The sequence below is a fragment of the Pleuronectes platessa genome, chromosome 12 (assembly GCF_947347685.1).
Source record: "Pleuronectes platessa chromosome 12, fPlePla1.1, whole genome shotgun sequence".
Taxonomy (NCBI): domain Eukaryota; kingdom Metazoa; phylum Chordata; class Actinopteri; order Pleuronectiformes; family Pleuronectidae; genus Pleuronectes; species Pleuronectes platessa.
This window is the reverse complement of record NC_070637.1, coordinates 25,976,776-26,004,705: the sequence shown is the minus strand read 5'-3', so window position 1 is coordinate 26,004,705 and position 27,930 is coordinate 25,976,776. Positions and strand designations below refer to the sequence as shown.

Sequence of the window (27,930 nt, the reverse complement as noted above, 5' to 3'; positions counted from 1 at the left end):
GCAGTGAGGGCCGCAGAGAGGAGACGGGGACGCGGGTAAAAGTTCCTCTCTTCCGGATTGAAGCTCTTCTGAACCAGCTGGAGCTCGCGCTCCGTGGCGCGTGCAGCGGAGACTTTACGCGCGGCTCTCGGAGACCGTTACGCGTGCGGCTGTGTGCGTAACGGGAGGAGAACCCACCTGTCCGACGGAGGGACGCTGCTCCGGGTCCCGGAGGATGTGAATGTCCCTGATTTACGCGGAGCAGCGGAGCGGACTGAGCGGACAGACTCAGGCAGAGAGCCGCAGAAACATGGCCAGCCCCGGGAGGAGCGAGGAGGACTGAGAGCTTCCAGCAGGAGAAAGTTTCCACTCGACAGGATGGATGGAGAGAACCCTGCGCTGCCAGGAGGAGCAGTGGAGAGGGAGAGGGAGAGAGAGAGACTCCCACCGATCTACGGCAGCTCCGCTCCAGCTGTAAGAGCATTTCACTCCAACACATTCTGCTTCTGCGTTAAACGGACATGATTAAAAGGCACCATTCTATTTATTATCAGATTCAAATAACAGTAATACGATAAAAGAAAGAAACTGAAAGTTAAAGCGAGACAAACAGATCTCAGATCAGTGACTGTTACTAACCAGATGTTCTGTGTGTACATTGATCTTCAGTCCTAATGACACTCAGCTCTTTCTCTTTGATCGTTAACAAGATAAAAGCACATTTGTGAAAACGTCATTTTAGCTCCAGCGGTTCATTTTCCTTGTGTTTGTTATTTTCCCTCTTTTGTCTTAAAAGGTTAAATGTTTCTGCATCTGAAGTCGGACTCACATTCGTTTTTCAGTTTTGCTTTAATGCAGAATTAACCCCAACGTGAACATTATTCAACACATATAAATGACCTCTACTCCATTGTATATGAAGTTTATATTTATATATATAGCTCCGTGTGCATTCAGTGCAGCTTCATCTTCTGTATTAAAAGTGACATGAACCTCAAATCGAAGTTCTGTTTTGTTTCTGTTTGAGGGTTTGAGGGTTTGAGGGCCGGAGCGTCGGGGGGGCGTGTTTCTGTTTCTCTGTGTGACCTCACAGCGTGGAGGTCTCAGGCTGGTTGATGTCATCTCCATTGTGTCAGGGAGCAGGAATGTGCAGATCTGATGGTTCTGACCAATAAACAGTCTGTCGTCCCTGGTTGAGTCTGGAAATGTCATAAAGAGGCTGAAGGCCCCGAGCGCTGAGACCTGAGGAGGAACCAAAGCTCAGGGAGGCTGCTGAACAGTGAGGAGAACAGAAATCTCATTAAGACTCTTTCTTTTGCTCCAAATCCTCAGGAGTCTGATGATGATGATGAGACTTGATCCAATAATTCTTCAAGAAAGAAAAGAGTCATTTCTCATTTCTGATGATAGTGGAAAACAGTTGCTGTGTCTCAGCTCAGGCTCCTGGTCCCTCAGCTCAGAGAAGCTGACGATGCTTCAGTTAGGCCACACACACATGAAAGGTGGAGAAGCTGTTCACTTCCAACCTGTGTGAGCGAGCATGTGGAGAAACAGATCTCCTGTGTGGCTTCCTGTGGAGTTCATCTTTCTGTGAACTTGAAGTTCATGTGTGACTGGGTCCTAAACGAACCCTGACCCTCTTATTTCACTCATCACACTTCTCATGGGCCACGTTGGACTCAGACTCCTTTTCTTCCTGCGACTTCTTCCTCTTCCTCAGAATGAGACTGAAGCTGAGGAGGACTTCAGGCTCACAGATGATTCCTGACTTGTGAAGCGATGGTTGCTCTTTGTCGACGCAGTGTCTGAACTCTTGAGTCCGCTCTCTGTCTGTGTGTGACCATAAAATCTGAGGAAACATTATGAAATAATCTGAAAATAATTTAGTTCTCAGGCTGCAAAGATAAAGTTTTCTCTCACCTCAGTTTTCCTCTTTCCTTTCGTCTGGCTCTGTGGGATCTCTCTGTGTTTTCCTCTCATCACACTCTCACAGTCTGAACAGTCCTGAATCTGTCTCCACTGTTTTCCAGACTTGTTTTAAACGATAACTGCTCAGAGTCCTCCGGCCCGAGTCTGGAGTCTGGAGCAGGTTTGTCGGCATGAATCAGCCCAGAGCTGTCGACCCGAGTCAGGTCTGGCCCGGTGGAGAGTGGGCTCACATGTGGGCCTCCGGTGCCAGACCTCAGCCGAATGTGCAGACGCTCAGCCGCACTCAGACTGACTCCATGAGGGCTAATGACCGTGGCCCTCACCGACCTGCCCGTCAGCTGGTCTGACATCAGCCGCTCGGCAGCACAACGTCCAGGGTGTTAGGATATGAAGCAAAACATGGACCACAGATCAGAGCTCAAAAGATATTAAAAAAAAACGACACTTCCATCATCAATACACGATAATCTGCAGGGTGTGAGATTCAACAGCTGAGACGTGTGTATGGGTGTGTGTGTGTGTGTGTGTGTGTGTGTGTGTGTGTGTGTGTGTGTGTGTGTGTGTGTGTGTGTGTGTGTGTGTGTGTGTGTGTGTGTGTGTGTGTGTGTGTGTGTGTGTGTGTGTGTGTGAGTGTGTGGTTGTGGGGTGTGTGTGTGTGTGTCTGGGGGGGTGTGTTAGTGTGTGTGTGTGGGTGTGTGTGTGAATGTGTGTGTGTGGGTGTGAGTGTGTGGTTGTGGGGTGTGTGTGTGTGTGTGTGTGTGTGTGTGTCTGGGGGGGTGTGTGAGTGTGTGGGTGTGTGTGTGTGTGTGTGTGTGTGTCTGGGGGTGTGTGTGTCTGGGGGGGGGTGTGAGTGTGTGTGGGGTGTGGGTGGGTTTGAGTGTGTGTGTGTTTGAGTGTGTGTGTGTTTGTGTGTGTGTGGGTGTGAGTGTGTGTTTGTGGGGTGTGTGTGTGTGTGTGTGTGTGGTTGTGGGGTGTGTGTGTGTGTTTGGGAGTGTGTGTGGGAGTGTGTGGTTGTGGGGTGTGTGTGGGGGGGGGGCTGTGTGTGTGTGTGTGTGAGTGTGAGTCTGAGTGTGTGTGTGTGTGTGAGTTTGAGTGTGTGTGTGTGTGAGTGTGAGTGTGTGTGTGTGTGTGTGTGTGTGAGTGTGTGTGTGTGTGTGGTGCTGTCAGGAGCGGCTGCTCTGCATCTGTTGTTTTCTCCTCTTCATCTTTTCCTCTTCCACTTCCTGTCGTCTGTCTCTTATCTTCATCTTCTTCTCTTTTCTGTTTCATCGTCACCTCTCTCTTCTTCCTCTTCTCACTGTCTTATCACTCGTTTCCTAATCTCCTCCCTCCTCCTCTTGAATCCTTCCTCCCTCTGGCTCTGTGCTCGTAGACCTTCCTGACGGAGCAGGAGGTTCTCGTGGTGTTCAGGTGAACCTCTGGTCGGAGGTGGCTTCACACATCGGCTGTGGTGAGGCCTCCTGTTTGTTGTTGTTCATACATTTGGTCGTGTTGTGTATTCTAAGCTTCTGTAGCTGAAGTTGTATTTGAGTTTCAAACTGAGCTGTGGTTGCTAGAGATCGTGAGTTGAAGGGTGGACCGTGTTAGCATGTAGCCCTCGAGCTACTTCCACTCTGCTTGCGCTCTAACGGTGAGCTTGCACTCAGACAGAGTCTCTGTGCTCCAGGTTCTTGTCATCACGCTGCTTCTCTCAGATTTATACTTCCTCACTTTTGTTTGTTTGCTTCACGTGTCAAAGATGCTAACTTTAGCTCGGCTGACTAACACCGAGATTAAAGATGATCGGATATTGATTCATTATAACTCCACTTACTGTGATGATGTCATCTTCCTGTGCCAGGGCTTGGGGCGAGGAGTCAAGCAGCCGCTTCCGTCTCTCGGAACCTTCATCTCCACGCTGAGCCAGAGGAGGGACTTAGGGGGGCGGGGCTTGTCTGGCGGCATGACGGGCACCCTGAGCAGCAGCCTGGGGCTCCGACACGGTGAGTCCATCATCGAAAACTTTACTTTAACCACGGTTTGAGATACTTCTGCATCAGGATACACGGCAACTTAAGAAAAGTCCAAAAACCCGTGCTATTTAACTCACTATATTTACACTGAGGCTAGTTCAGTAACAGCTAGCAGCCACAGTCGGGACAGGAGCCGGGCAGCTAGCCTGTTAGCCTGTTAGCCTGTTAGCATCAGTAAGTGAACTGTTTAACGCTCAGTCATGCGTTGCGTGTCCTGGCGTTTCCGGGGGAACCGGCAGCCATTTGTTTCACCGATCGTCCGATGCTCCGATAAATCTTTCAAACTAAGTCAGAGCAACTTCCTCGAACTCTGCGAACACACTGTCTTTGTCTTTTTGTCTTTTTATGCTTACAATACTTTACTTAACTTTACTATGACAATTATTTATTTAGCTTTATTAGAACAATCTCAATAACCTTTGCACTTTGTCTGGCCATGTTATTTGAGCTTGTTCTATTTCCCACGGGGACAATAAATTATATTTGATTTGATTTGAACAATACTTGAAAAACACATTTTCAACTGGATTTGGCTCAAATTCCAAAGTATCATTTCCCCTTCAACAGCAGCTTCTTCAGACGCTGCACAGTCACCCGTAGGATTTCAAAGTATCGAGCAGCAAAGAGCTGTTTGGATCGGAGCCAGTTCACTGCTTTGTTCTCTCGGAGACGGCGTGTTCTCCGTCTCGGATGTAATGATGTGTCACTTCCTGTGTTTACTGTTCGCTTCATGCATGTGTCCAGACTCTGTTTACCTTGAGCTGAAACACAGTCGTGTCTCCAGTGTTCCAGGTTTCAGGAGAGAAAGGAGAAGCTGTTCCAGTTTTCCAGTTGGTGACTGAGCGTTTAAAAAAATCCCACTAATTGGACATTTGCAGACATTCTTTCTGCGTGATTCAGGTTTCACAGTTTCTGCCTCTTTACTGAATTATTATGCCTTCAGTAGATTTAAGCTTTCAAATCAATATAATAATAATAAGAAGAATTAACTTTCACTGAGGTCTCAGAAGATAAAGTTGTGAAGAATCAAATAATAAACAAAACAAAACGAGACGACCAACACGTCATCAGTGAGACAGTTTGTGTCTTCTGGTCAAAGACACGTTCCTGCTCATCCAGAGGTTCTGACTCACCAGCCGGCTTGGTCACCACGACTAGCGATGCCAGAATAATTATGCAAACCTCCGCCCCAAATGAAAACCATATGAAAGCTAAAACACACACACACACACACACACACACACACACACACACACACACACACAGATAGTGCAGCGTTCCTCGGGCCGTTACAGTTGCTGGACGATCCCAACAATCTTCTTGTAACAGGAGGTTTTGTTGTTCCTTCTAAATGCTGTCACTTCTTGTGCCGAGCAGATTTCAGATTTCAGTGTAAAACCAACAAAGTCTCCTTGTTGTTTACATCCCCCCCCCCCCTTCTCCTCCCGTCGGTCGCACATGTTCGATCAGGTTGTGGACTGCTGCGTTCACTCAGGAACAACAACTTGAATTAACGAGGAGCACAAGTCGACTCACCTCTCGGCTGCAGTGAACTGTGATGAGGAGGAAGATGGAGGAGGAGGAAGATGGAGGATGATGAAGATGCCTCTTCTGATTAAAGGCTCTCATGGCGACCGGGGTTTGTTGCTGGCAGGACTTAATTGGGCGATGCACAGGCTGACACAGCAGGGGAATTAATCTGGAGCGGAGATGGAAAGTTGAGAGTCTCCATCTTCTCTCTCACTGCTTCCATCAGCTGTGACGCTGTCAATCTCCAATCAAGCGTCAATCAGCAAATCAGATCACTCCTGTCATGACCTGGTTGAGAGGAACCAAACCGTTTCCCTCCAGCTCTGCATTTTCAATTTACACACAAAACACCTGAATGGAACAGAACATTTCAAATCTTTTAAATCAAGTTTTACAGTTTAATAAGTTTTTCCTCTCATCACAGGTTTAAAAGTCAAGAAGTTTAAAGATGCAATGGAAACAGGTTCAGTGAGTTAAAGATGACATAAAGAAATGACACAGCGTTAATGTCCGACCCAGCACAGAGGAATTATGGCGGCAGATGAAAACAAAGTCAAATGAGTAGATGTAATGTTTGTTACATTATAGAGCTGATGTTATATCTCCTGTTTTGACGTATCAGAACCCGAGTGCAGAATCAGCGCCACCTACTGTTTACCCTGAGAACCAGCTCCAATATAAACGTGACATTAGGTTCCAGTGGTGAATTAAAGCACATTGAATAAGACAATAAGCTGGATTTGACCCTTTGACCTCCATGTCTAAATCTATGGCTGCTCTGCTGTGACCTTTGGATTCGATCACTTTCATTTATCCGTCTGTCCACCTCTGAGCCGGTGAAGCTTTTATCTCCTGCTTGTCTGTCCACGCCTCCAGAATGAGCACCCACAATGCACCTGGACCGGCCTGCTCCACACAATAGTTGCTGTGGAGACGGAGACAGCAGGAGGCTGATTAAAAACAAAATGGATAGATGGTGCAGAGGAGAGGGAGGAGGGGTGGACGTGTGTGTTTCTGCAGCCTGTGATTACACACTGACGGGTGTGTGTGTGTGTGTGTGTGTTGTAACAGGAAATACAGTTTGTATTATCATCCAACATGTAAACTGTGTTGTGTTATTGGCCCCAGTGAGATTGATCATTTACATAGAACACTTACAGATTCCAGTCAACACAAAGAATTACACAAAAAGGGATCTTACTGTGATATTGAGATTTTGACTCGACACTTTCCATCTGATTAGCTCAACATGTTGTTTGGTTCTCGGTACAGAAACACGTTGTGTGTACAGAAGCTGTGGTTATGGTAACATTTCAGAATGTGAACATTTTGATAACATGTGTTTAATGTTAATGGAACTGACTGAGCCAGTTAACGGGTGTTTGTGTTTCTCCTGCAGGGCGAGAGCTTCCTCCGATCTGTGGTGACGTCCGTCAGAAGCAGCGTTTCTCCATCGACACGCTGCCTCCAGAGGTCAAAGCTCCCTTCCCCCCCGACCCCGTCATCCCGCTGAGGACCAAGACCACCAGGGAGTTCCAGTGAGCCCCCCCACCCTGACATCACAGCTCCCGCTTTCTGCTCCGAATACACACAAACACTGTTGTCTGAGCGAGGCCTGGATTGTGTTTTGAGAGTTGTGTGTCTGTGTGTGTGTTGCCAGGGAGGACATGGAGCAGGCCGTCCAATCAGAGGACTGGAGGGACGTCCGAGAGTTCTACCTGACCACCTTTGACTCCTTCATAGAAATCAACGCTGCCTTCAAGGTAGAACACACAAACAAACACACACTCACACACACTCACACACTCACACACACACACACACACACACACACACACACACACACTCACACACTCACACACTCACACACACACACAAACACACTCACACACACTCACACACTCACACACAAATACACACACACACACACACACACACACTCACACATTCACACACACACACACAAATACACACACACACACACACAAATACACACACACACACACACTCACACACTCACACATTCACACACACACACACACACACACACAAATACACACTCACACACACTCACACACTCACACACTCACACACACACACACACACACACACACTCACACACACACACACACACACACACAAATACACACACACACACACACTCACACACTCACACACTCACACATTCACACACACACACACTCACACACTCACACACTCACACACTCACACACACACATCATCCTCATTTTCATTCCTGGTTTCCCAGCGAGAGGCGAACGGATCGTTCAACACCATCGACGACTCAGGAGTCAACGCCAAGTTTGTCAACGCTGTTTACGACGCACTGCTCAGCACAGTAAGCACAGAGACACACAAACAGACACACACGCACACACACACAATCACACTCATTAAGGTGCCCAGATCTCACCATGAATTCTAATTTGTTTTATTCTTAGAAACATCACCGTCCAGACGAGCGTTTTGTCTCCGTATCAGAAACAATCACTGTACTAACACATCTGAACACACAGGTCACATGACCGTTCACCACTGGTCATGTGATGTAAACAGGAAGTAGATCGTCTCCTCTGCAGTTGGTTGCTTAGTAACAGAAACTCCTCTGAAGGAGGAACAGTGAAAGTGACGAGTCACTGACAGGAAGTGTAACTGACAGGAAGTGTAACTGACAGGAAGTGTCGCTGACAGGAAGTGTAACTGACAGGAAGTGTAGCTGACAGGAAGTGTTACTGACAGGAAGTGTAGCTGACAGGAAGTGTTACTGACAGGAAGTGTAACTGACAGGAAGTGATACTGACAGGAAGTGTAACTGACAGGAAGTGTAACTGACAGGAAGTGTCGCTGACAGGAAGTGTAACTGACAGGAAGTGTCGCTGACAGGAAGTGTAACTGACAGGAAGTGCTACTGACAGGAAGTGTAGCTGACAGGAAGTGTTACTGACAGGAAGTGTAACTGACAGGAAGTGTCGCTAACAGGAAGTGTCACTGACAGGAAGTGTCACTGACAGGAAGTGTAGCTGACAGGAAGTGTCACTGACAGGAAGTGTAACTGACAGGAAGTGCTACCGACAGGAAGTGTAACCGACAGGAAGTGTAACTGACAGGAAGTGTAACTGACAGGAAGTTTCGCTGACAGGAAGTGTCACTGACAGGAAGTGCTACTGACAGGAAGTGTAGCTGACAGGAAGTGTTACTGACAGGAAGTGTAACTGACAGGAAGTGCTACCGACAGGAAGTGTAACTGACAGGAAGTGCTACCGACAGGAAGTGTAACTGACAGGAAGTGCTACTGACAGGAAGTGTTAGCGACGCTTTGTGTTCACTGCTGCTCCTCGAGTCATGTGACTGATGAGAACCAATCAGGAAGAGAACGTCTGCGTCATCGTTTGCTAAAGTCTCAGTTTCTGTTCAAACTGATTCGAGATCAGTTTCCACGAGTCTCTGACTGAGGCAGGCATAACCATAGCAACAGTGATGAGTTTTAAAACAAAACACTTGAGTGGGCGGAGCCTGTTCGTAGTCGATGTGTCAGTTTACATACTGAATATAAAACCAACTTAATAAGCTGCCATTCATCAAAATGTTTCATCTTGTAAACACCCCCACATTATCTGTGTGTGTGTGTGCGTGCGTGTGCGTGCGTGTGCGTGTGTGCGTGTGTGTGTGTGTGTCTGTGTGTGTGTGTGTGTGTGCGTAGCCACAGGACATCCAGAAGTCAGTGTTGAAGGGGATCATCAACAGTCTGCTGAGAGAGTGGAAAGGGTGAGAACACGTCTGTCGCAAATATTTAGTTTGACCGTTTTTCCACATTTCAGTTTTTCCTATTTCTTTTTTCTAAGTTCGATGTTATTCTCCAGACAATTAAAAACGGTTCAGATGAATTGATCATTGAGAATAAATCTTTATTAACAAGGAGCAGGTTGATGCAGTGGGATCATCTGATCCATCATGTGAGGGAGTTGACCTCAGTCTGAGAACAAGATGGATTCAGTCTGGTGTCTGTGTGTCCCGGGTCACAGCTGATCTGTGTGTTCTGTTTCAGGCCGCGCAGCAAGGACGACCTGAGAGCGTATTTCATTCTGGTTCAGGTGAGGGAACTTTGAGTTGTATGAAATGTAGAAGGTGTGTATGAACAGCACCGGGCTCCAGACGAGCTGGTGCCGCTGCTTCTAGAACCAGCTCCACACACGTGGACCCTGACACAACTGCTGCTGCTGCAGGAGATGGAACTGTCTATTCATGTCTATATATATGTATATATATATTAATATCGATATATATATATATATATAGATATGTATAACTTTAAATTAAGTGGTGAGTTTACTTTAATGATTAAAGACAGTTTCTGTTATTTCGGGTCGTTCTAATCTCACAAGTGTTTGTGATGCAGTCAGTGATCGTCTTTATTTCTCAATAACAACATTATCTCTCTCCTTTTTCAGCTTGTTCTCTCTCTCTCTATTGCCCTTTCTCTCTCTCTCCCTCTCTGTCTCTCTTTCTCTCTCTCTCTCCCTCTCTCTCTCTATCATTTTTCGCTGCACTCTGCTTCCATATATGGTTTTAACTATCAGAATTCGATAAAGACTCTACAGTTGTTCCACTGTGGCTCCATGCTCCTTCAACACACACACACACAAAGACACGCACACCCACACCCACACACACACACACACACACGTGCTGGGTGAGGTCATGCTGGAGTGGAGGACGGCTGGTTTCCTGTCTGATGACGACTTCACTCTCTGTCTCTGCAGAGACTCTGTGTCTCACTCTTGCCGTCACTTGTTTTATTTGTGTTTTGTGTAATGAGTGTTTCCAGTGTTTCAGTTGTTCAGCAACAATCTACTGTTCATTTTGAAAAGAGTTGAGTCCTCCTCCTGGTTAATGGCCCCGACTGAGACTGAGACGGATTCTTCATGAGTTATGATGCATGAGATGAGTCTGACGTCAGATGATGTGTGTGTTTGTGTTTTGTACAGAGTCCCCAGTATTCAAGCACCAACACATATGTGATCTTTGCTCACCTGCTGAGGCAGATCGCAGTTCTGTCCGAGGCCGACCACCACTTCCTGGTTCACTGGCTCAAAAGGTAAGTGTGTGTGTGTGTGTGTGTGTGTGTGTGAACGTCTGTGTTGTCGCTCTGCAGCCGCGTCTCCTTGTTCTCTTCAATCTGGACTCATGTTGTATCAGAGCAAACGAGTCTCGGCCTGAATGAGACTCACTGACTTCATGTTTGTGGTGATGCTCGACCATCGAGCTGCTGTAAATTACAAGCTGTGTGATTCGCCTCAAAAGATTTCTTCATCCAACGCTGCTATTTTCTCCTCTGTGTATGTAACAGTTTATTTCTGTGCAAATTTACTGGTGATGTTCAGCCAATGTTAACTGTGTGTGTGTGTGTGTGTGTGTGTGTGTGTGTGTGTGTGTGTGTGTGTGTGTGTGTGTGTGTGTGTGTGTGTGTGTGTGTCTGTGCGTGTCAGGCTGTCCACACGGCGCTTCAGGCAGTTAGTGGAGCGCCTCCTGCAGTTCATCTCCACCCGCCTGTTTCCTGCCGAACCAGACGAACTTCCTCCTCTGGCCAAGTGCTCCTGGTGGATCCCGTCTGCCACCAAAGTGCTCAGCCTGTTCAGTGAGGGACACACACACTAACACACTCACACTAACACACTCACACACCATCTCACACACACACACACTCACACAGGCAAGCGTAAATGGTGCTAATTATATTCTTAATATTTGACTCTCTTCTGTTTCTTCTCATCAGATGCAGCCAACAGCGTCTCCTCTTTACCCATCATGCCTTTCACCGACTTCTACAACATCACTGTGGAGCACATAGACTTCATGGAGGACTACAGGACCTGGCAGAACTACGGCAACTCCAACAGGTCAGAACACGGTTTGATGCCTTCAGGAACCTTCGTGGTGTCACAGCAGCCGATAGGTCGTCCCTCAGACGCGTTGATTGGTCAGAACCACGTTTAATGATCTCATTGTAATCATTTAACTGGGCTCATTATAATTACTTATTTTTGTAATCTGATTACATCTGTTACTACCCTGGGTAAAGATGATATCATCTGAGAGTTGAAGTCTCATCTCTCTCATCGATCTCCTGGTTAAATCAAAACTACAAATCCCAGAGAGCTTTGCTGTAAGACACGTCCAATCAGAGAGCTTCCGCACTCACAGCAGATATAAATATATGAAACAATTTAAAGACTTTTAATTTCAGGTTGATTTCAGGGGATGAAATCAAATCTTTTTGTGTTTTGGACGAACCTCAGATGAGTTCAGCAGCTGTGAGTCTTCTCCGGCCCCCGAGGCTCATGGGTACTGTCGTATTTCCTGTTATCAAATTTACCAAACTGACCAGAAAGCATCTCAGAGAACTGGTGGATTCAAACCATCAGGTCAGAGCTCGGTTCGTCTTGTTTTGATCATCAGTAACAAAGAGAAGCAGAACAGTGTGTGTAGCGTTCAGTGGAGCGTCGTCCTTCTCCCGGAGACCGGATCAGCGCCTCGGAGCGAGAGCGACGCCCCCCCCCCCCCGGCTGCAGCTGATCCAGAGGAAACCGTGGAGTCTGTTTCCCGCTGCGTCACAGCTGGTTAGCGTCGGATGAAAAGGAAACAGATCCAGAGTTTAGAGTTCTAACGAGCTTGGCTGGCGGCGGCCGGGGATTCTGGGTCTGGAGGCTGCGGATTTCAGAACCTGCTCATTTGGCTTAAATTATATGATTTCAGAAAACACCAGAGACGATTTGCTCGGCCGACTTTAAACTGAAATATTTGCTCTTTTCGTCTTCGCTTAGATTTTCCTTCTGTCAGTTTCCCTTCATCCTGTCGACGGTGGTGAAGAAAGCCATCATCCAGAAAGACTCCGAGCAGCAGATGATCAGTCAGGCCAGGGTGAGACACACACAGACACACACACAGACACACACACACACACACACATCACCGAGGCCCGGACAAACACTTAAATCTAACCTCAACTATAACACCAAGCTTCACAAACTCAAAGATTCCTCACAAAGTCTAAAACACACGTCTTCCTGTCTTCAGAGGACATTCCATGACTTCCATTCAATAACCTTCTAAACCAAAGCTCACACTAGACCTAACATGATCATAACCTAACCTAACCCTAACCCTAAATCCTGGCTTCACCTTCAAACACAATAAAATACATGAAGTGCTAATAACTACAGTTCCCATGAGCCTCTGCTGCTGCTCACAGAGACAGAGGAGGAGACACATGGAGATAAATCATCAGACTGAAGGACCAGAGGTTTGTCTACTGACTTCAACTGTGTGTGTGTGTGTGTGTGTGTGGTTGTGTTGTGTGTGTGTCACACAGCTAAGCCTGGTCAGTAAGGTGTCTCGCAGGCAGAGAGTGGACATGAACCTTCTGTTCCTCAACATTAAAGTACGACGGGCGCAGCTCCTCAGCGACTCACTGGATGAGGTGAGCACAAAAACACAACCTGGAATCACAAACACACAATGAGCTCCCTTCACCTGTTCCATTCACCTGGATCAGTCTGTGGTGTCTCCGAGCAGAGTGATGGAGATGGAGGAAGTGGTGCAGAGCGTGTGAAGTTCTACATTCATGCATCAACCTCAACAACGAAACTCGACCACAAACCAACTTTAATTTGATTTAATAGTTTGTGTGAAAAGAGACGTTTAGAAAAACCTGATTCTAGAAACTCGTGTTGATTAAGTGTCGGTTCTTCTCTTATGACTCGTGGTTGAGAGAGTCTCATATGAAATCAGAGTCAGAGGAGTTTTGTGTTTGCTCGTCTGCAGCTGACGAGGAAGCGGTGCGACCTGAAGAAGAAGCTGAGGGTGACCTTCGTCGGGGAGGCGGGGCTTGACATGGGCGGCCTGACGAAGGAGTGGTTCCTGCTGCTGGTGCGACAGATCTTCCACACAGACTACGGTGAGACGCTCTCTCTCTCCCCCGTCCACAGAGCAGCAGGCCATCTGAGAGGTCAGAGGTCGGCCTCTGTCACCAAGTCGCTGCTCACCACTCTACACGTATGAAACCTCATTTTACTGGAACAGCAGGAGAGTGAAGCTCGTAGGAAACTCTGGTTTTGTCGGATTGATCCACATTTCCTGCTGCTGAGTATTCGTGGCAGTATAATAAACCTCATAAGCAGATTTGTATAAAACTTGTGGATTTTATTACGTATGTGTTTGTTGTTGACTTTTGTGAAACTGGTTGATCTTTGCACACATTCGTTTCTATCTGGCGTTTTCCCTTCTCCTGCGTCGTGTTGGTTCGTTGTACTCGAACACTTCCCTGAAGTAAAAATACTAATACATGGATAAAGAGTATCTCAGTACTTTCCATGTTTCAGTCATGTGACGATAAAAAACCCTTTAAAACACAGATGTGGAGATTTTTTTCTGTTTTAGTTCAACTTTCTCCTTCAGTGGAATTAAAATAAAAAAGACTTGAATGGAAACAAAGCCATAGTTCGACTGCCCTCTCTCTCCCTCTCTCTCTCTCTCTCTCCCTCTCCCCTCCCGCCCTCTCTCTCTCTCCCCCTCTCCTCCCTCCCGCCCTCTCTCTCTCTCTCTCTCTGTCTCTCTCTCTCTCTCTTTCTCTCTGGTCGAGTTGTTCTTTCCATCTTTCCGCGGTCGTCTGTGTTTTTCGGTGCCAGCGACACACTGAACGAAGGCTGTGTTCCCTCATTAGCCGCACAGGGAAAGCCCCGGCTCTGCCTCACACACACTGGCAGGTGTACAGACACACACACTCACACACACACACACACAGGCTCTTCTCTCATGAAGAGCTCCAGATGTTTGTCTCTGCTCTGAACAGTCGGCTGCTGTTTCTCTCGTTGGAGTTTCACCAAACTGTTTTTTTTACGTCGCTCTGACTCCAAAGATTTCAGCGACTTCAGGAAACTTGATTTCTACAACGTTTCTCAACCAGCAGCTCAGTGACGAGTGAAAAAGTAAAAAAACTCATAGATATTCTCATTCTGAGTAATTTACCTTCATGACATTTTGTCCTTTCTTCATTTGACTCTGTTGTTCCTTCGTTCCTCTGTTGATTCATTAGTGTCGTACCTTTTGTTTCCTGCTGCCTTCCTCCGTCAGCCCCACCTGACGCCTCCTGTTTGTTCTCAGGGATGTTCACCGACATGAAGGACTCACGCTGTCATTGGTTCAGCAGTTGGAAGTGTGACAACTACTCTGAGTTCCAGTTGGTCGGGACTGTATCCTTCATCATCAACATCAAAGACAAAGTCGGAAGTGTGTCTGTTGCCTTAATTTGACTTTGTTCTCACTGGATTCACAGAATAAACATTAAGAGACACACAGAGACAGACCCACACTAAAAAACACAAATGATGTGTGATTTCCACACTAATGAATATTTGATGTATTTAATATTTTTCGTCCTGCTTTAGTTTTCATTGTACGATTCCAGAGCTTTTTACAGAGAAACTGCAGTTTTTCCTATTTACTTCAAGAGGTGTGTGTGTGTGTGTGTGTGTGTGTGTGTGTGTGTGTGTGTGTGTGTGTGTGTGTGTGTGTGTGTGTGTGTGTGTGTGTGTGTGTGTGTGTGTTTGTGAGATAGTGTGTGTGCTAAAGAGAGAGAACAATACATCAATGTAGCCGTACTCACCAGCCAGCTGGGAACTGTCAAAAGGTTATATAACCTAATAGCTGCATGTTCCTCGCCAGGTTATTTTTGTGTGTGTATGTGTGTGTGTGTATGTGTGTGTGTGTGTTGATTTTGTTAAGAGCTCATCTGTCAGCCTCCCTTCTTCCTCTTTAGTCGTCATGGCAGCACTGCGTCACTAAGGTGATGGAGATGAGGGGAAGTGTGGGGGGGTAAAAACAGATAGAGAGAGAGAGAGAGAGAGAGATATGCCTGTCTCAGTGAAGACAACAACCTCACAATGCAGCTCACTGTCTTTGATGTTTGTGTTACCGACACACAACCTACGTTCAACCTTAACACAATTACACCACATATGGTCTCCACATGTGGCAGCTGAGAACATTGTGTGTGTGTGTGTGCGTGTGTGTCTGTGGGGTCGATGCCCCTTGGACACAGATGGATATTGGAAATTGCAGGTGGAGAAACATTCAGTACATGAACTCACCATTGCCCTGACACACACAAACACACACCCACAAACACACACACAAATAACACAATGAAGGCATTCATCTAAACTGAACTGTTTCTGCATGAAACTGGTTCTTTTTAAGTTTTCTCTTGGCAAACTACAGATACACACACACAGACACACACACACACACACAAACACACATGCAGTGGCTCAGCAGTACGACTGAGGAAAAAAGTTTTTCAAGCTGATCTTAGTTTACTGTGTTGTATCGAAGTGTGTGTGTTTTTCTGTGTGTAGGTGTGTGTTGTCCGTCACATCTTCCTTAACCTGTTGTCAGCTGATGGGTTTAGCAGTTTACAACAGCATCGCTCTGGACATCCACTTCCCTCTCTACTGCTACAGGTGTGTGTGACACCTTCTCCTCCTGATTGGTTCTCATCAGTCACATGACTCGACTAGCATCAGTGAACACAAAGCGTCACTAACACTTCCTGTCAGTAACACTTCCTGTCAGTAGCACTTCCTGTCAGTAACACTTCCTGTCAGTAACAGTTCCACCTCGTTGTCGCTCAGAGAAAAGAAATCCCTGCTCTGACTCTTCACCATCGCTGTCCCTGTTTCACTACTCCCAGTTTGTCTCATATTCCCAGTTTGTCTCATATTCCCAGTTTGTCTCATATCCCCAGTTTGTCTCATATTCCCAGTTTGTCTCATATCCCCAGTTTGTCTCCAGTTTGTCTCATAATCCCAGTTTGTGTCATAATCCCAGTTTGTCTCATATCCCCAGTTTGTCTCATATTCCCAGTTTGTCTCATATCCCCAGTTTGTCTCATATCCCCAGTTTGTCTCATATTCCCAGTTTGTCTCATATTCCCAGTTTGTCTCATATCCCCAGTTTGTCTCATATTCCCAGTTTGTCTCATATCCCCAGTTTGTCTCATATTCCCAGTTTGTCTCATATCCCCAGTTTGTGTCATATTCCCAGTTTGTCTCATATTCCCAGTTTGTCTCATATCCCCAGTTTGTCTCATATCCCCAGTTTGTCATATATTCCCAGTTTGTCTCATATTCCCAGTTTGTCTCATATCCCCAGTTTGTCATATATTCCCAGTTTGTCTCATATTCCCAGTTTGTCTCATATCCCCAGTTTGTCTCATATTCCCAGTTTGTCTCATATCCCCAGTTTGTCTCATATTCCCAGTTTGTCTCGTATTCCCAGTTTGTCTCATATCCCCAGTTTGTCTCATATCCCCAGTTTGTCTCATATTCCCAGTTTGTCTCATATTCCCAGTTTGTCTCATATCCCCAGTTTGTGTCATATCCCCAGTTTGTCTCGTATTCCCATTTTGTCTCATATCCCCAGTTTGTCTCATATTCCCAGTTTGTCTCATATTCCCAGTTTGTCTCATATTCCCAGTTTGTCTCATATTCCCAGTTTGTCTCATATTCCCAGTTTGTTTCATATTCCCAGTTGGTCTCATATTCCCAGTTGGTCTCATATTCCCAGTTTGTCTCATATTCCCAGTTTGTCTCATATTCCCAGTTTGTCTCATATTCCCAGTTTGTCTCATATTCCCAGTTTGTGTCATATTCCCAGTTGGTCTCATATTCCCAGTTGGTCTCATATTCCCAGTTTGTCTCATATTCCCAGTTTGTCTCATATTCCCAGTTGGTCTCATATTCCCAGTTGGTCTCATATTCCCAGTTTGTCTCATATCCCCAGTTTGTGTCATATTCCCAGTTTGTCTCATATTCCCAGTTTGTCTCATATTCCCAGTTTGTCTCATATTCCCAGTTGGTCTCATATTCCCAGTTTGTTTCATATTCCCAGTTGAACTGAGGAGATCCTGATGGTGAAGAATCACTGACTTCTCTTTCCCTCCTGACTCTGGAGGAAAGCAGAGGACCCACTCTAGAGGAACTGGGAGCGATGGGATCTCTGGTGGATGTTGATGGTGTGAACCTTTGATCTTCTGCTCTTCTAATTTGGTCTGATGTGTTTACAGGAAGCTCCTGGCTCCGCCCACTGCACCATGTGACCAGAACGCCCTGGTGGGCATGGCGCCGGCCACCCTGGACGACCTGCAGCAGATCATGCCAGTGGGTCTCTCTCTCTCTCTCTCTCTCTCTTAACGTGTCACAGTCAGTGTGTTACTTTGTGTGTTGACAGTAAAGAATCAACACGTGTGAGTCTGTTCATGTGAAGATGTAATGACGCTTCTTTCCTTCGCCACTAGAGGGAGCCAGAGTCAAACAGTTACACTCTGTGTTCACTCTTGAGTCCAACACCAAATACTCAGCTCTGTAAACTTTACATGTTTCCTCTGCAGCTTTAACTCCATATTGATATTTTGATATTTATTAATGTAGTTTGGGCTTCCGGTCCCGTCTGTGATGTCATCTTCTGTCCTCTCTCTTTACTTCACGTTTCTCTCTCTGGACAAACTGACTTTAAATCTTCAGTCAAACTCTTCACGGGCTGAAAAGTTCTAGAGTTAAAAAGTTTAGTTTCAGATGTTGAGTATTTCCAGATGTGAAGCTGATTCAACCATTTCCACCACTTTGTTTTCTCTGTCTCTCTCTCACACACACACAGACACACAGACACACACACACACACACAGACACACACAGACACACACTGTCCTCATGTGTACATCTCAGCTGTACATTCTGTTCTCACACGGAGTCAAGCTGCTTTCAGTCCGATGCTGAATTTAGAGAAGAGAGGAGAAATGTTTTATCTGAACACGATATGTTTTGTGTGTCTGTGTGTGTTTTGTCATAGATGCAGTTTGTCTGTTGTGTTGAGCTGTGACTGACTAACAGCTGAAGGCTGAATAATTATCTTCACTTCCTGTGAACAGAAATATACAAATGTAAAAAGTCTCAGGCTGTAGAATGCAGGATGAGGGGAAAGCAACTTTGTCAGATTCTAACCCACATTGTTGCCTTTGAGCAAGGCATTGAACTCCATACATCTACTTCTGCTGTGGCAGAGAATCACACACACACACACACACACACACACACACACACACACTCACTCTCTCTCTCTCTGCTCACATTAAAAGCAGGAGATCAGATATGAGACAAGAACAAACTTACCGAACGTTATCCAACAAATGCACCAGTCGCACTCTAATTCTCCAGTGAATGAGTGAATATTTCAGGAAACTTAAGATCTAAATGTTAATTGAATGAATAGAATGTAAGAAGTTCACAATAATCTCCTGTAGATATGATCTTCTGAAGAGTTTGTCTGTCCCATGCTTTCCTCTGGTCTGGGCCCAGCGACCTCTGACCTGTTGTGTGTCTGCAGGAGCTGGCTCACGGTCTGGGAGAGCTGCTGAGCTACGAGGGGAACGTGGAGGACGACTTCTACCTCACCTTCCAGGTAAACATCTCACTGAAGATGAGGAACTCAGGGGGTTGAGTTCCCAGCTGTGACCTCACATTGGAGTTCTTCTGGTTTTAAGAATGATCTTTACGCTCTGAGCTCGTCGGGATGTGACTGTGATGTCATCATGCTGAAACACTTTTTGTGCCATAACTCAGAAACAGGAAGAGACTGTGAACTTCCTGTGATTCACGACTTCGTGGTTCCAGTTTTCAGTTTCTTTTGAGTTGTGACACTGTTGTTGTTTTTGTTGTTGTTGTTGTTGTTGTTGTCTCATTATTGGTTCATTTAAGTTTGTAGAGTTGATTTAATTTATCTTCTGTTGAGTTGACCTGTCTGATTTATGTAGATGATGATGTGAGAACTTTCTAAATCTTTGGACAAGCATGTATACACGCACAGACACACACTCACACACACACACACACAAACAGACACACACACGGCGCTGTGCTGTTTGGATGGAGCTGAATTTAGAAGATGACCTACATTTCCTCCCCGGCTGTCGCAGAGTTCAGTTTATTATCTTGGTCGTTTATATTCATGTTGATCATTTTAATGAGCGTTATCCCTGTGAAAGGTTTTTATGCTCTAATGTTCCTCTGATGCTACAGCTACTCTTTTCAGCATCTGTCTCACACTCTTGGTTTTAGCTCCTGTCTCTTTAAGGACCCCCCCCCTCCTGATAAAGCCCAGTCTGCTCTGATTGGTTGGCTGGTGCTCTCTGTTGTGATTGGTCAACCACTTCCAGGGCGTTGAGGGAATGTCGTGCTCAGGGCCGCGTAGCAAAACAGTTATTTATACGTAAACATGTTGCGTTACCCGTGTTGTGATACACACGTGTTGTGACTACGGCAGCTGAAAAGGTTCATTGTTGTCGTTGTTGTTGAATAAATCTCTGAGTTTAAATACGTGTTTAATAAAACACACCCGATGTTTCAGTCTTTAGTTCGGAACATCTTCAGTTGATGTGAAACTGCTGCGTCTCTTTAAGAAGGCGGAGTTCATATACACGTCACTGCTGATTGGACGACACCTCTGACACACCCATGGTTTGATTCTTTTTTCTGATTGTTCCCAGACTTCAGTTCTCTCTCTTCAACAGAAACTTTTTAACCTTGAAAACACACGAGAGGAAAGAAACTCTTAAGTCTCCTTTAAATATTCAGATGACAGATTAATAATCCTATTTATGGTCTTTATTCTTATTTATTCCTATTTATGACTCTTTCTGTATTAATTCATAACTTTGATATTATTTAATTTGAGCCGTGTTCTATGGAGCTTCCTGTGTTTAGTTAACATGAGCTGAGTCACGGCTGCAGACGATTTAAATCAGTTCAATAATCAACATACTTACAAAGTTCACTGTAAAATCATTTTCTGTAAAAAACTTTGAATTGTGTTAAAGGTCACAAAAGCTGCACTGACATGTAAAGCATGACAGTGCTTCTCTTTCTGTGACATCAGCGTGTTTTGTGTAACATGTGACACACGTGTTGGGATATCCATTGAGGCAGCAGGGGTCACGTATGAACTGGAACACGTGAGCACATATGAAGAGCCCCTGTGTAAAGGTCCTGGTGAGGTGTAAGTTACACCCTGAGGACGGAGCTATGAACCTCGGTCACAACCCGGTGCCACACGAACCCACCGACCTGCCCTCGTGCACTGTGTGTGTTCATCACTGTGTGTGTTCATCACTGTGTGTTCTTATTGACTCTGGCTTTATTTAAACCTTCCTGTTTGTTCTGCTGCTCCTGTAAGAACCTCACTCAGAGAAATTCCTCCATAGAGCTGCTAGAGAAAGTTGATTAAACACCACGTCTGAAGTCTCACAGCTGATTGATGCATGACGGGTGGAGCTATGGTTACACATGATGACACACTAAAGGCTCACTTATGGTGTGTGTGTGTGTGTGTGTGTGTGGCAGGTGTTCCAGGAGGAGATGGGCGTCGTCAGGTCCTACAACCTGAAGCCGGGAGGAGACAGAATTCCTGTGACCAGGCAGAACAGGAAGGGTGAGACTGGCTCGGCAGCACGTTGAGTCACGTTGGATTAATAAACCATCGCAAATCAAAACACAAGTTTCTCCATCTTCATAAACATGTCAGCGGGGGGGGGGGGGGGGGGCACAGTGCACTGGTTCCACAGGGAGATAAATTATAAAGATAATGAGTCAATTCATATAATAAACGTGAATTTTTAAAGTTGTATCAGAAGGTGGTTTTCAGTCCCAGATCCAGAGCCTGTTTTTATATCTTCAAATAACTAATTCAAACTAAACTGATCAGAAACACTTGAACAAACATTTATTTAACGTCTACTCTGATTATTTAGTTTTGTCCATTTCCCAACTGCCATCATGGAGGAGGAGGGTTTATGACCCGTACTGCGGCCAGCCACCAGGGGGCAATCTAAAAGATTTGGCCTCAATTCGTTAGACTCTTTATTTCTCTTATTAAATAACATTTTCCGTGTGTGTGTGTTTGTGTGTGTGTGTGTGTGTGTGTGTGTGTGTGTGTGTGTGTACTGGGATATTAAGCCTCCTGTTCCTCTTCTCTCTCTTTCAGAGTACGTTCAGCTCTACGTCGACTTCCTGTTGAATAAATCCATTTATAAACAGTTTGCTGCCTTTTACCACGGCTTCCACAGTGTGTGTGCCTCCGACGCACTCATGGTGAGTCCACTGTGTGTGTGTGTGTGTGTGTGTGTCAGGTGTGTGTGTGTCAGCGACCATGTAAGTGAAGCTGCTCAGTGACGTGTGCTCCCCCTGCAGGACACTAACATGTCACATGATGCTGCTCAGTTCTTCAGAAGCTGCAGATAAACAACGTGTTGGTGCGATTGACCCGTCTCATTTCCTCAGATCCTTCATCTGCGTTCTTATAATAATCCAGAGCAACAGAGGTTCCCACAGGTGGAACCAGAGACCAGCTCCATGGACGAAGCTCAAAGTCGCTCCAGAAACTGGAGTTGGTGATTTCCCTGTTTGTCGTCTTCCCTCCTCAAATGTTTGCTCTGGCTGATAAAAAGCTGCCGACTCAAATTCCACCAGGGCCCCGTGTACACACAGCAGAACAAGTCCACAACATCCAGCTCATTGATTATCACATTTCATATCATCTTTCAGGGATTCTCATCAATCAGACACCATTTCATGAATTCACTTTTCGTTGTTCGACCTCTGACCTTCCAGGTTTATCAGGTCAGGTCCCACAGGTCAAGTTCATGTGTGATGAGTGCAGGACGTGTCCACCGAGTGTCTGAGATGAGACGGACAGACGCTCTATCAGCAGCAAGTCGGTCAGAGCTGCTCTGAGCTGAAGAATGAAACTAGCTCTGCACATAATAAACCACTATGGAAAGGATAACTCAATAAATCGAACCAATAACTAATAACTTCCTTCAACTTATAACTTATACTGAAAGAATCCTCCATCTTTTCTCAGCTGATCTGTTAATAACAATAATAACTTTATTAATACAGCAGCTTGAACAACAGCTGTTACACAACGAGCAGAAATAAAAACAAGAAATCATCATCACACAGAAAAAGTAAATAAATCAGTTAAAATAAAGGACAGAAAACTACATTACAAAACCTAAAATCCTTAAAAAGTAAATTCAAAGTGATGTGATGTGTATATTTGTGTTGTGGTCGGGTCCTTCGCTGATTTCAATAAGAATAATTTGAATATGTCAAATAAAAACGTCCACTCGTCACTTTGATGGAGGGAAAGTGTGTGTGACTGTGTGTGTGTGTGACTGTGTGCGTGTCTGACTGTGTGCGTGTGTGACTGTGTGTGTGTGTGACTGTGTGTGTGTGTGACTGTGTGTGTGTGTTCGATCCCTCAGTCACGTCCACAATGTCTGACGGACGTGATGAGGCTCGTCTGTGGTTTATTTGTGGGTGTGTTCATTTTGTTTGTGTGTGTGTGTGTGTGTCGGCTTCCCGGATTTAGAGTCAGACAGAATCATCTGTGTGGGTGTGTGTATGTGTGAGAGTGTGTTTGTGTCAGTGCAGCCAGAAACAATGAATGTACTGTAACCCCCCCCCCCCCCAGAGAATGTCACTCTTCATCAGGAAGTAAATTATGTAATTTCAGTTTTTCTTAACGTTCACTGCCCCCCCCCACCCCCCCCCCCCCCCCCCCACACACACACACTTGTCTTCCTGACACAGTTGTGTTATCATCTGCAGCACTTCCTGTTTCTATTCTGGTTTTACTCAACACAAGTTATTGTTGTTGTGCAGAAAGGCCAATGTTGTGTTTTAAGGCAGCGTCCTCGTGGCTGACCTCAGATCAGTTTAATGCTGTGTTTAATGTTCCTTCAGCCACAGACCCTTGTCAGACAGACACAAGTCGTGTGTTTCCTGAGTTGTGTGTCTGTGTGTGTGCAGCTGCTGCGGCCGGAGGAGGTGGAGATGCTGGTGTGCGGCAGCCCGGACCTGGACATGAGTGCGCTGCAGAGAGCTGCTCAGTATGAAGGATACAACAAGATGGACGCCACGGTTCGGTAAGACGCCGCCACTCGCTGCCGTGAACAGGAAGTGAACACATCACCTGACCTCTCCTTCCTCTCACACACAAGTTGTGTGGTTGTGATGCTGTTTCCTGTTTCCTGCTGACGACAGGTTCCATCTGAAGGACTCACAATGTGTAATACAAAGTTCACAGACACAAATCACAGCGAGTTTTGACTTTGTTTTTTATTTTCAATTGAGAGTCAGTGATGAGTGAATAATGGTCTGCACACACACACACACACACACACACACACACACACACACACACACACACACACACACACCAGTCTCCAATAGTATAAAGTAACTGCACGGTGCTGACAGCTGACGACAAGCAGCTGCAGGCCTGTTACACAACCTCAGAGCTTTTTGTGTGTGTGTGTTTGTGAGTGTGTATTTGTGATCAGAAACACAACCCACTGATCAGAATCTGCTCGACCTGTGAACCAATCCACAGATTCTGAGTCGAGCTTCGTTCTCTTTCATATTCGCCCATTGTCGAGAATATTTAATTTTACCTGAGAAATCTGTGTTATTACATGACTTGATTCAAAATGACTTGCTTCTTATTTGATTATTTTGTCTCTAATGTGTGTGTGTGTTGCCCCAGGTGCTTCTGGGACGTGGTCCTGTCGTTCCCTCTCGAGCTGCAGAAGAAGCTCCTGCACTTCGCCACAGGAAGTGACCGTGTTCCTGTCGGAGGAATGGCCGACCTCAACTTCAAGATCTCCAAGATCGACGTCCCGATCGACTGGTAGGGTCTGGAACACGGAGCCGAGCCCAGAGTTCACCTCAGCTCTCGCTCCAGAGAAGGAGTCACGTGGCTGTTTGCTCAGTAAAAACTGCTGAGTCATCACATGCTCTCTCTCTTTGTCTCGTCAGGCTGCCGATCTCTCACACCTGCTTCAATCAGATCGGTCTGCCGGCGTACCGCACCAGGAAGGAGCTGAAACACAAACTCACCATCGCCATCTCCAACGCCGAGGGCTTCGGCCTGGAGTGACACACACACACACACACACACACACACACACACACACACGGTGGATCAGAGTGTGTTGTGACAAACAGAAGAAACACAAGTCACTTCGATCACATGAAGAAATCGAACCATAGACGTTTTCAGTTTCATGAATCAGTAGAAATCTGTGTCAGCCTCAGAAACGGGTCAAATAAGTGAATTGTTCAAATATTTAAATCCTCTGACTGTAACTTCCTCTGTGTTCTTAGTTATTATTATAATTATTATTATCAGTGTTCATTGTTATTGTCTCTGACTCAGTAAAAACATTCAGAAGAAGAATCAACGAGTTTTCCGATGAATGAATTTTACTCTGAAGTGATGCGACAGGAAGTGAGAGACGAAGGTCAGAGGTCAGAGTCTGTTGTGTGTAGATCTGATGATGTCACCGGTGTTTTAAATATGTTTCATGTCCCAGTTTGTGGCAGAAGAATCACGAGATGTGGATTTCCATGTGAATAGTTTATTTTCCGACATGGCCTGAAGTGAAGTGACGGCTGCAGCAGAGATCTTTTATCTTTTAAACGTCGTGTGACTGAAGCAGAGCCGTTGATTGACAGCTCACTGCTCTTTGATGTTCATGTCAGTCCATATCGATGATTTTTCAATTATCATTTCTTTCAACAGTTTTTCACCTGAGTGAAGTTTGTAGTTTTAAAGTCAGCAGATGATATGGATGAAAATGATATTGTGATAATTCTAGATATTGTTTACTCGTCTGTTCTCACGAGGTCGAGGTCTCAGAGCTTCTGGGCTCTGATCAAACTGTCTTCTGTCCACGTCTCTGTTTCCTGGGCGACGTGTCTGAGGTCCTAGCGATGCACGAGTAGCAGTAACCAAGCAACGCTCAGGAACTGGTCTGGAACTGGTCTGGCACTGGTCTGGCTGCAGAACCTCCCATCACAGGATCTGGGCCAGTCGTCCACTGAAGGAGTCGTTTCTGTGCTTTAACCTCGTCCAGCGCTGCAGGAGACAGACAACGTCTTCTGGACACGTCCACGTCTCGTCCGACTGAAGACGGACAGAAGGACGGAGGAGACGTGGAGGCTTCCCAGTGGGACATCAATGTTTTCATTTCCGGTGTGTGGGACCAAACTGTGTGTGGGACAGTGGCTCGGTGTGTGTGGATCGGATCAGAGGTTGTGATGTTTGAATTTGAAACGTGACAGGAAACTCCTGATTTAATATTTAACAGCTGAAACCGTTGTGTTGTGTCTTCTGAGGTAAAGTCTTTAAAGCTTGTGTTGCTCTCGTCTTCTCTAACGAACTGAACCGATGTGTGAACTCACGATTCTGCATAAAGGTCGACGAGGGGTCGCTCCTCTGGAAAAGATTCACGGACTCTTTCTTGATTTGAAGAAACTCAGACTCATCGTGAAGTTCAGTCACACTGGAACAGTTTATAATAAAATACCTATACCATAAAGACACTGTAGGTGTATAAAGTTTCATTACAGTTTTTCACAATTGTTAACACACGTTTTTCAAAACAATAACGGCTTTCTCAAAACTGCACACAGAAAACTAAAAACCTCACACACACAATGCTAAACCTGACACTCCCTTTGCAAGATGACTCTTTGCCATCAAATCTCTTAACTGTTCACAAAATGGAACTCGTGTTTTCATTTGGTACACACAGCCATATTTTCAAATGACACACACATACCATTCATTGGGAACACACAACTAAGCATTTGCTTGCACACTACCAAGCATTTACAGCACACTGAAGTGCAAAACTGAAAACACAATCATCAAAATGGAACACACCATATGAATGAATGAGCCATTTCTCCTTTTGTAAAATGTCTCAGTGTAGGCCAACTTTTTTCATAGTCAAACATAAAACAGCACACAAATATGCAGCATAAAACCGGCCTACTCAACCCCCCCCCCCCTTCACAAAAATTACAGTTTTTCACAATTGTTAACACACGTTTTTCAAAACAATAACGGCTTTCTCAAAACTGCACACAGACAACTGAAAACCTCACACACACAATGCTGACAGGCCTCGACACTCACGTGGCCACAGGCCTCCTCCATGGCCTGGAGCAGTGGGACCCGGTCCTGTGGGTTCCGTTCATACACCTTCCACCTCCAAGCTGAAAATAATTCCTCAATGGGATTCAGGAAAGGAGAATAAGGTGGAAGGTAAAGAATGGAAATATGTGGGTGGTCCTGGAACCACTAACGCACTTGAAAGCTCACATTGTCCCTGATGACAACGTGATGGATCCGCTGTGGGTCATCTGTCTGGCCAGGTGGTACCAGCAGGTCATGCAGGCCATCCAGGAAGACGAGGAGACGGGCAGCGTTATAGGCCCCTAGGTGGGCATGACGGTGCAAGACCCCATGGTGATTCATTGCAGGACACAGTGTGATGTTCCCACCACGCTGACCAATGAGGTTTCTGCCCCGCCTCCTCTTCACCAGGTTGAATCCCACATCATCAATAGAGATGTACTGGTAAAGCACATGAACATGAACACATGAATGCAAGTTACAGTATGGACACAGAGAGGTCAACACAGTGGGCTACAGTGAGACACTAGAAAAGGAACAATATTGGATTACAGGTACAATACATGCATGTGTCAGAGCTGAATGTTGGTACTTACAAGCACAAACTCTCACCATAACTCCTTCATGTCTGTGTTCTGTTCTAATGGGACCCTGAACACTTGTTTCATCACATGGCAGTCCTATGAAGAATACAGTCCAATGACGGTCTGGAGGTTTCTAAATGTAGCATGGTCAGCCAGGATCCTAGTTTTTATTTGTCTGAGTGTGATAGAGTTGTTCTCATGAACCATATCTACAGTTTCAGTTTCCTGTTCGGCTGTGTAAATGAGGTGAAATTGCTCAACAGACCTGAATGTTTAGAGATTTGAGTATTTGTGTGTTGTAGGTTGATGCTTGGAGATTTTACTTGAGAAGTGTGTGCAACAACTGGACATTGTGTGTAGTGTTTTGACAACAAGGTGATGTGTAATTGACATCAGAGTGTAAACAAGGAAAGTCAGAGTCTAATGCAGATGAGGGAGTGTGAAGTGGTGCCAACTTGGGTCGAGCGATTGGTTCATGAAGTGAAGTTTGTGCAAATTGTGCCGAATTTTCGCTTTTTGTGTTTTAACAACTGAGAAAAACTGTAAATAAATGAACAAACACAATTTGAAAGAAAATTAGTTTCGATATTTTTCAACTTTCTTCATGATTCTTGTTTTGTTAAGGTCGTTGTAGAATAAGACTTTTTATTAAAGAATCTTATTAGATTGTAACTTTACAGCGATAGGACTCAGCTTCACCACAGGAAGTGAACTCGTTCTCCGTCTCTTCGCTCAAACACTGGAAGTGAACAGGATTCAAAAGGTCAAACGCTTTTAAC

The 27,930-nt window shown here is 45.5% G+C and overlaps 1 protein-coding gene across 2 annotated transcripts; it reads left to right on the top strand.

The window, feature by feature from the left end:
• Position 1: 1 nt before the first annotated feature.
• Positions 2-25,965, top strand: hectd2 (HECT domain containing 2). 2 transcript variants are annotated; one of them, XM_053436113.1, is made up of 22 exons: positions 2-453; positions 3,749-3,890; positions 6,850-6,988; positions 7,111-7,213; positions 7,720-7,809; positions 9,172-9,236; positions 9,517-9,562; positions 10,457-10,566; positions 10,958-11,106; positions 11,245-11,368; positions 12,293-12,389; positions 12,841-12,948; positions 13,293-13,425; positions 14,631-14,719; positions 15,924-15,988; positions 17,593-17,686; positions 18,909-18,983; positions 20,921-21,008; positions 21,561-21,667; positions 23,393-23,508; positions 24,129-24,272; positions 24,401-25,965. In XM_053436113.1, the coding sequence occupies exons 1-22, from the start codon at positions 358-360 to the stop codon at positions 24,519-24,521; spliced, it is 2,301 nt and encodes a 766-aa protein (XP_053292088.1). In that variant the 5' UTR covers positions 2-357; the 3' UTR covers positions 24,522-25,965. The 2 variants fall into 2 exon arrangements, with proteins under 2 accessions (XP_053292088.1, XP_053292089.1); XM_053436114.1 differs by lacking the exon at positions 2-453 and adding an exon at positions 3,189-3,358.
• Positions 25,966-27,930: the final 1,965 nt, after the last annotated feature.

What these genes read in the sequence shown, in the direction of transcription:
- hectd2 (XM_053436113.1), top strand. Translation starts at nt 358, where the DNA reads ATGGATGGAGAGAACCCTGCGCTGCCAGGAGGAGCAGTGGAGAGGGAG. An exon ending in ACCTGCAGCAGATCATGCCA is followed by an intron (nt 17,687 to 18,908) that starts GTGGGTCTCTCT and finishes GTGTGTCTGCAG; the next exon opens with GAGCTGGCTCACGGTCTGGG. An exon ending in GTGCCTCCGACGCACTCATG is followed by an intron (nt 21,668 to 23,392) that starts GTGAGTCCACTG and finishes GTGTGTGTGCAG; the next exon opens with CTGCTGCGGCCGGAGGAGGT.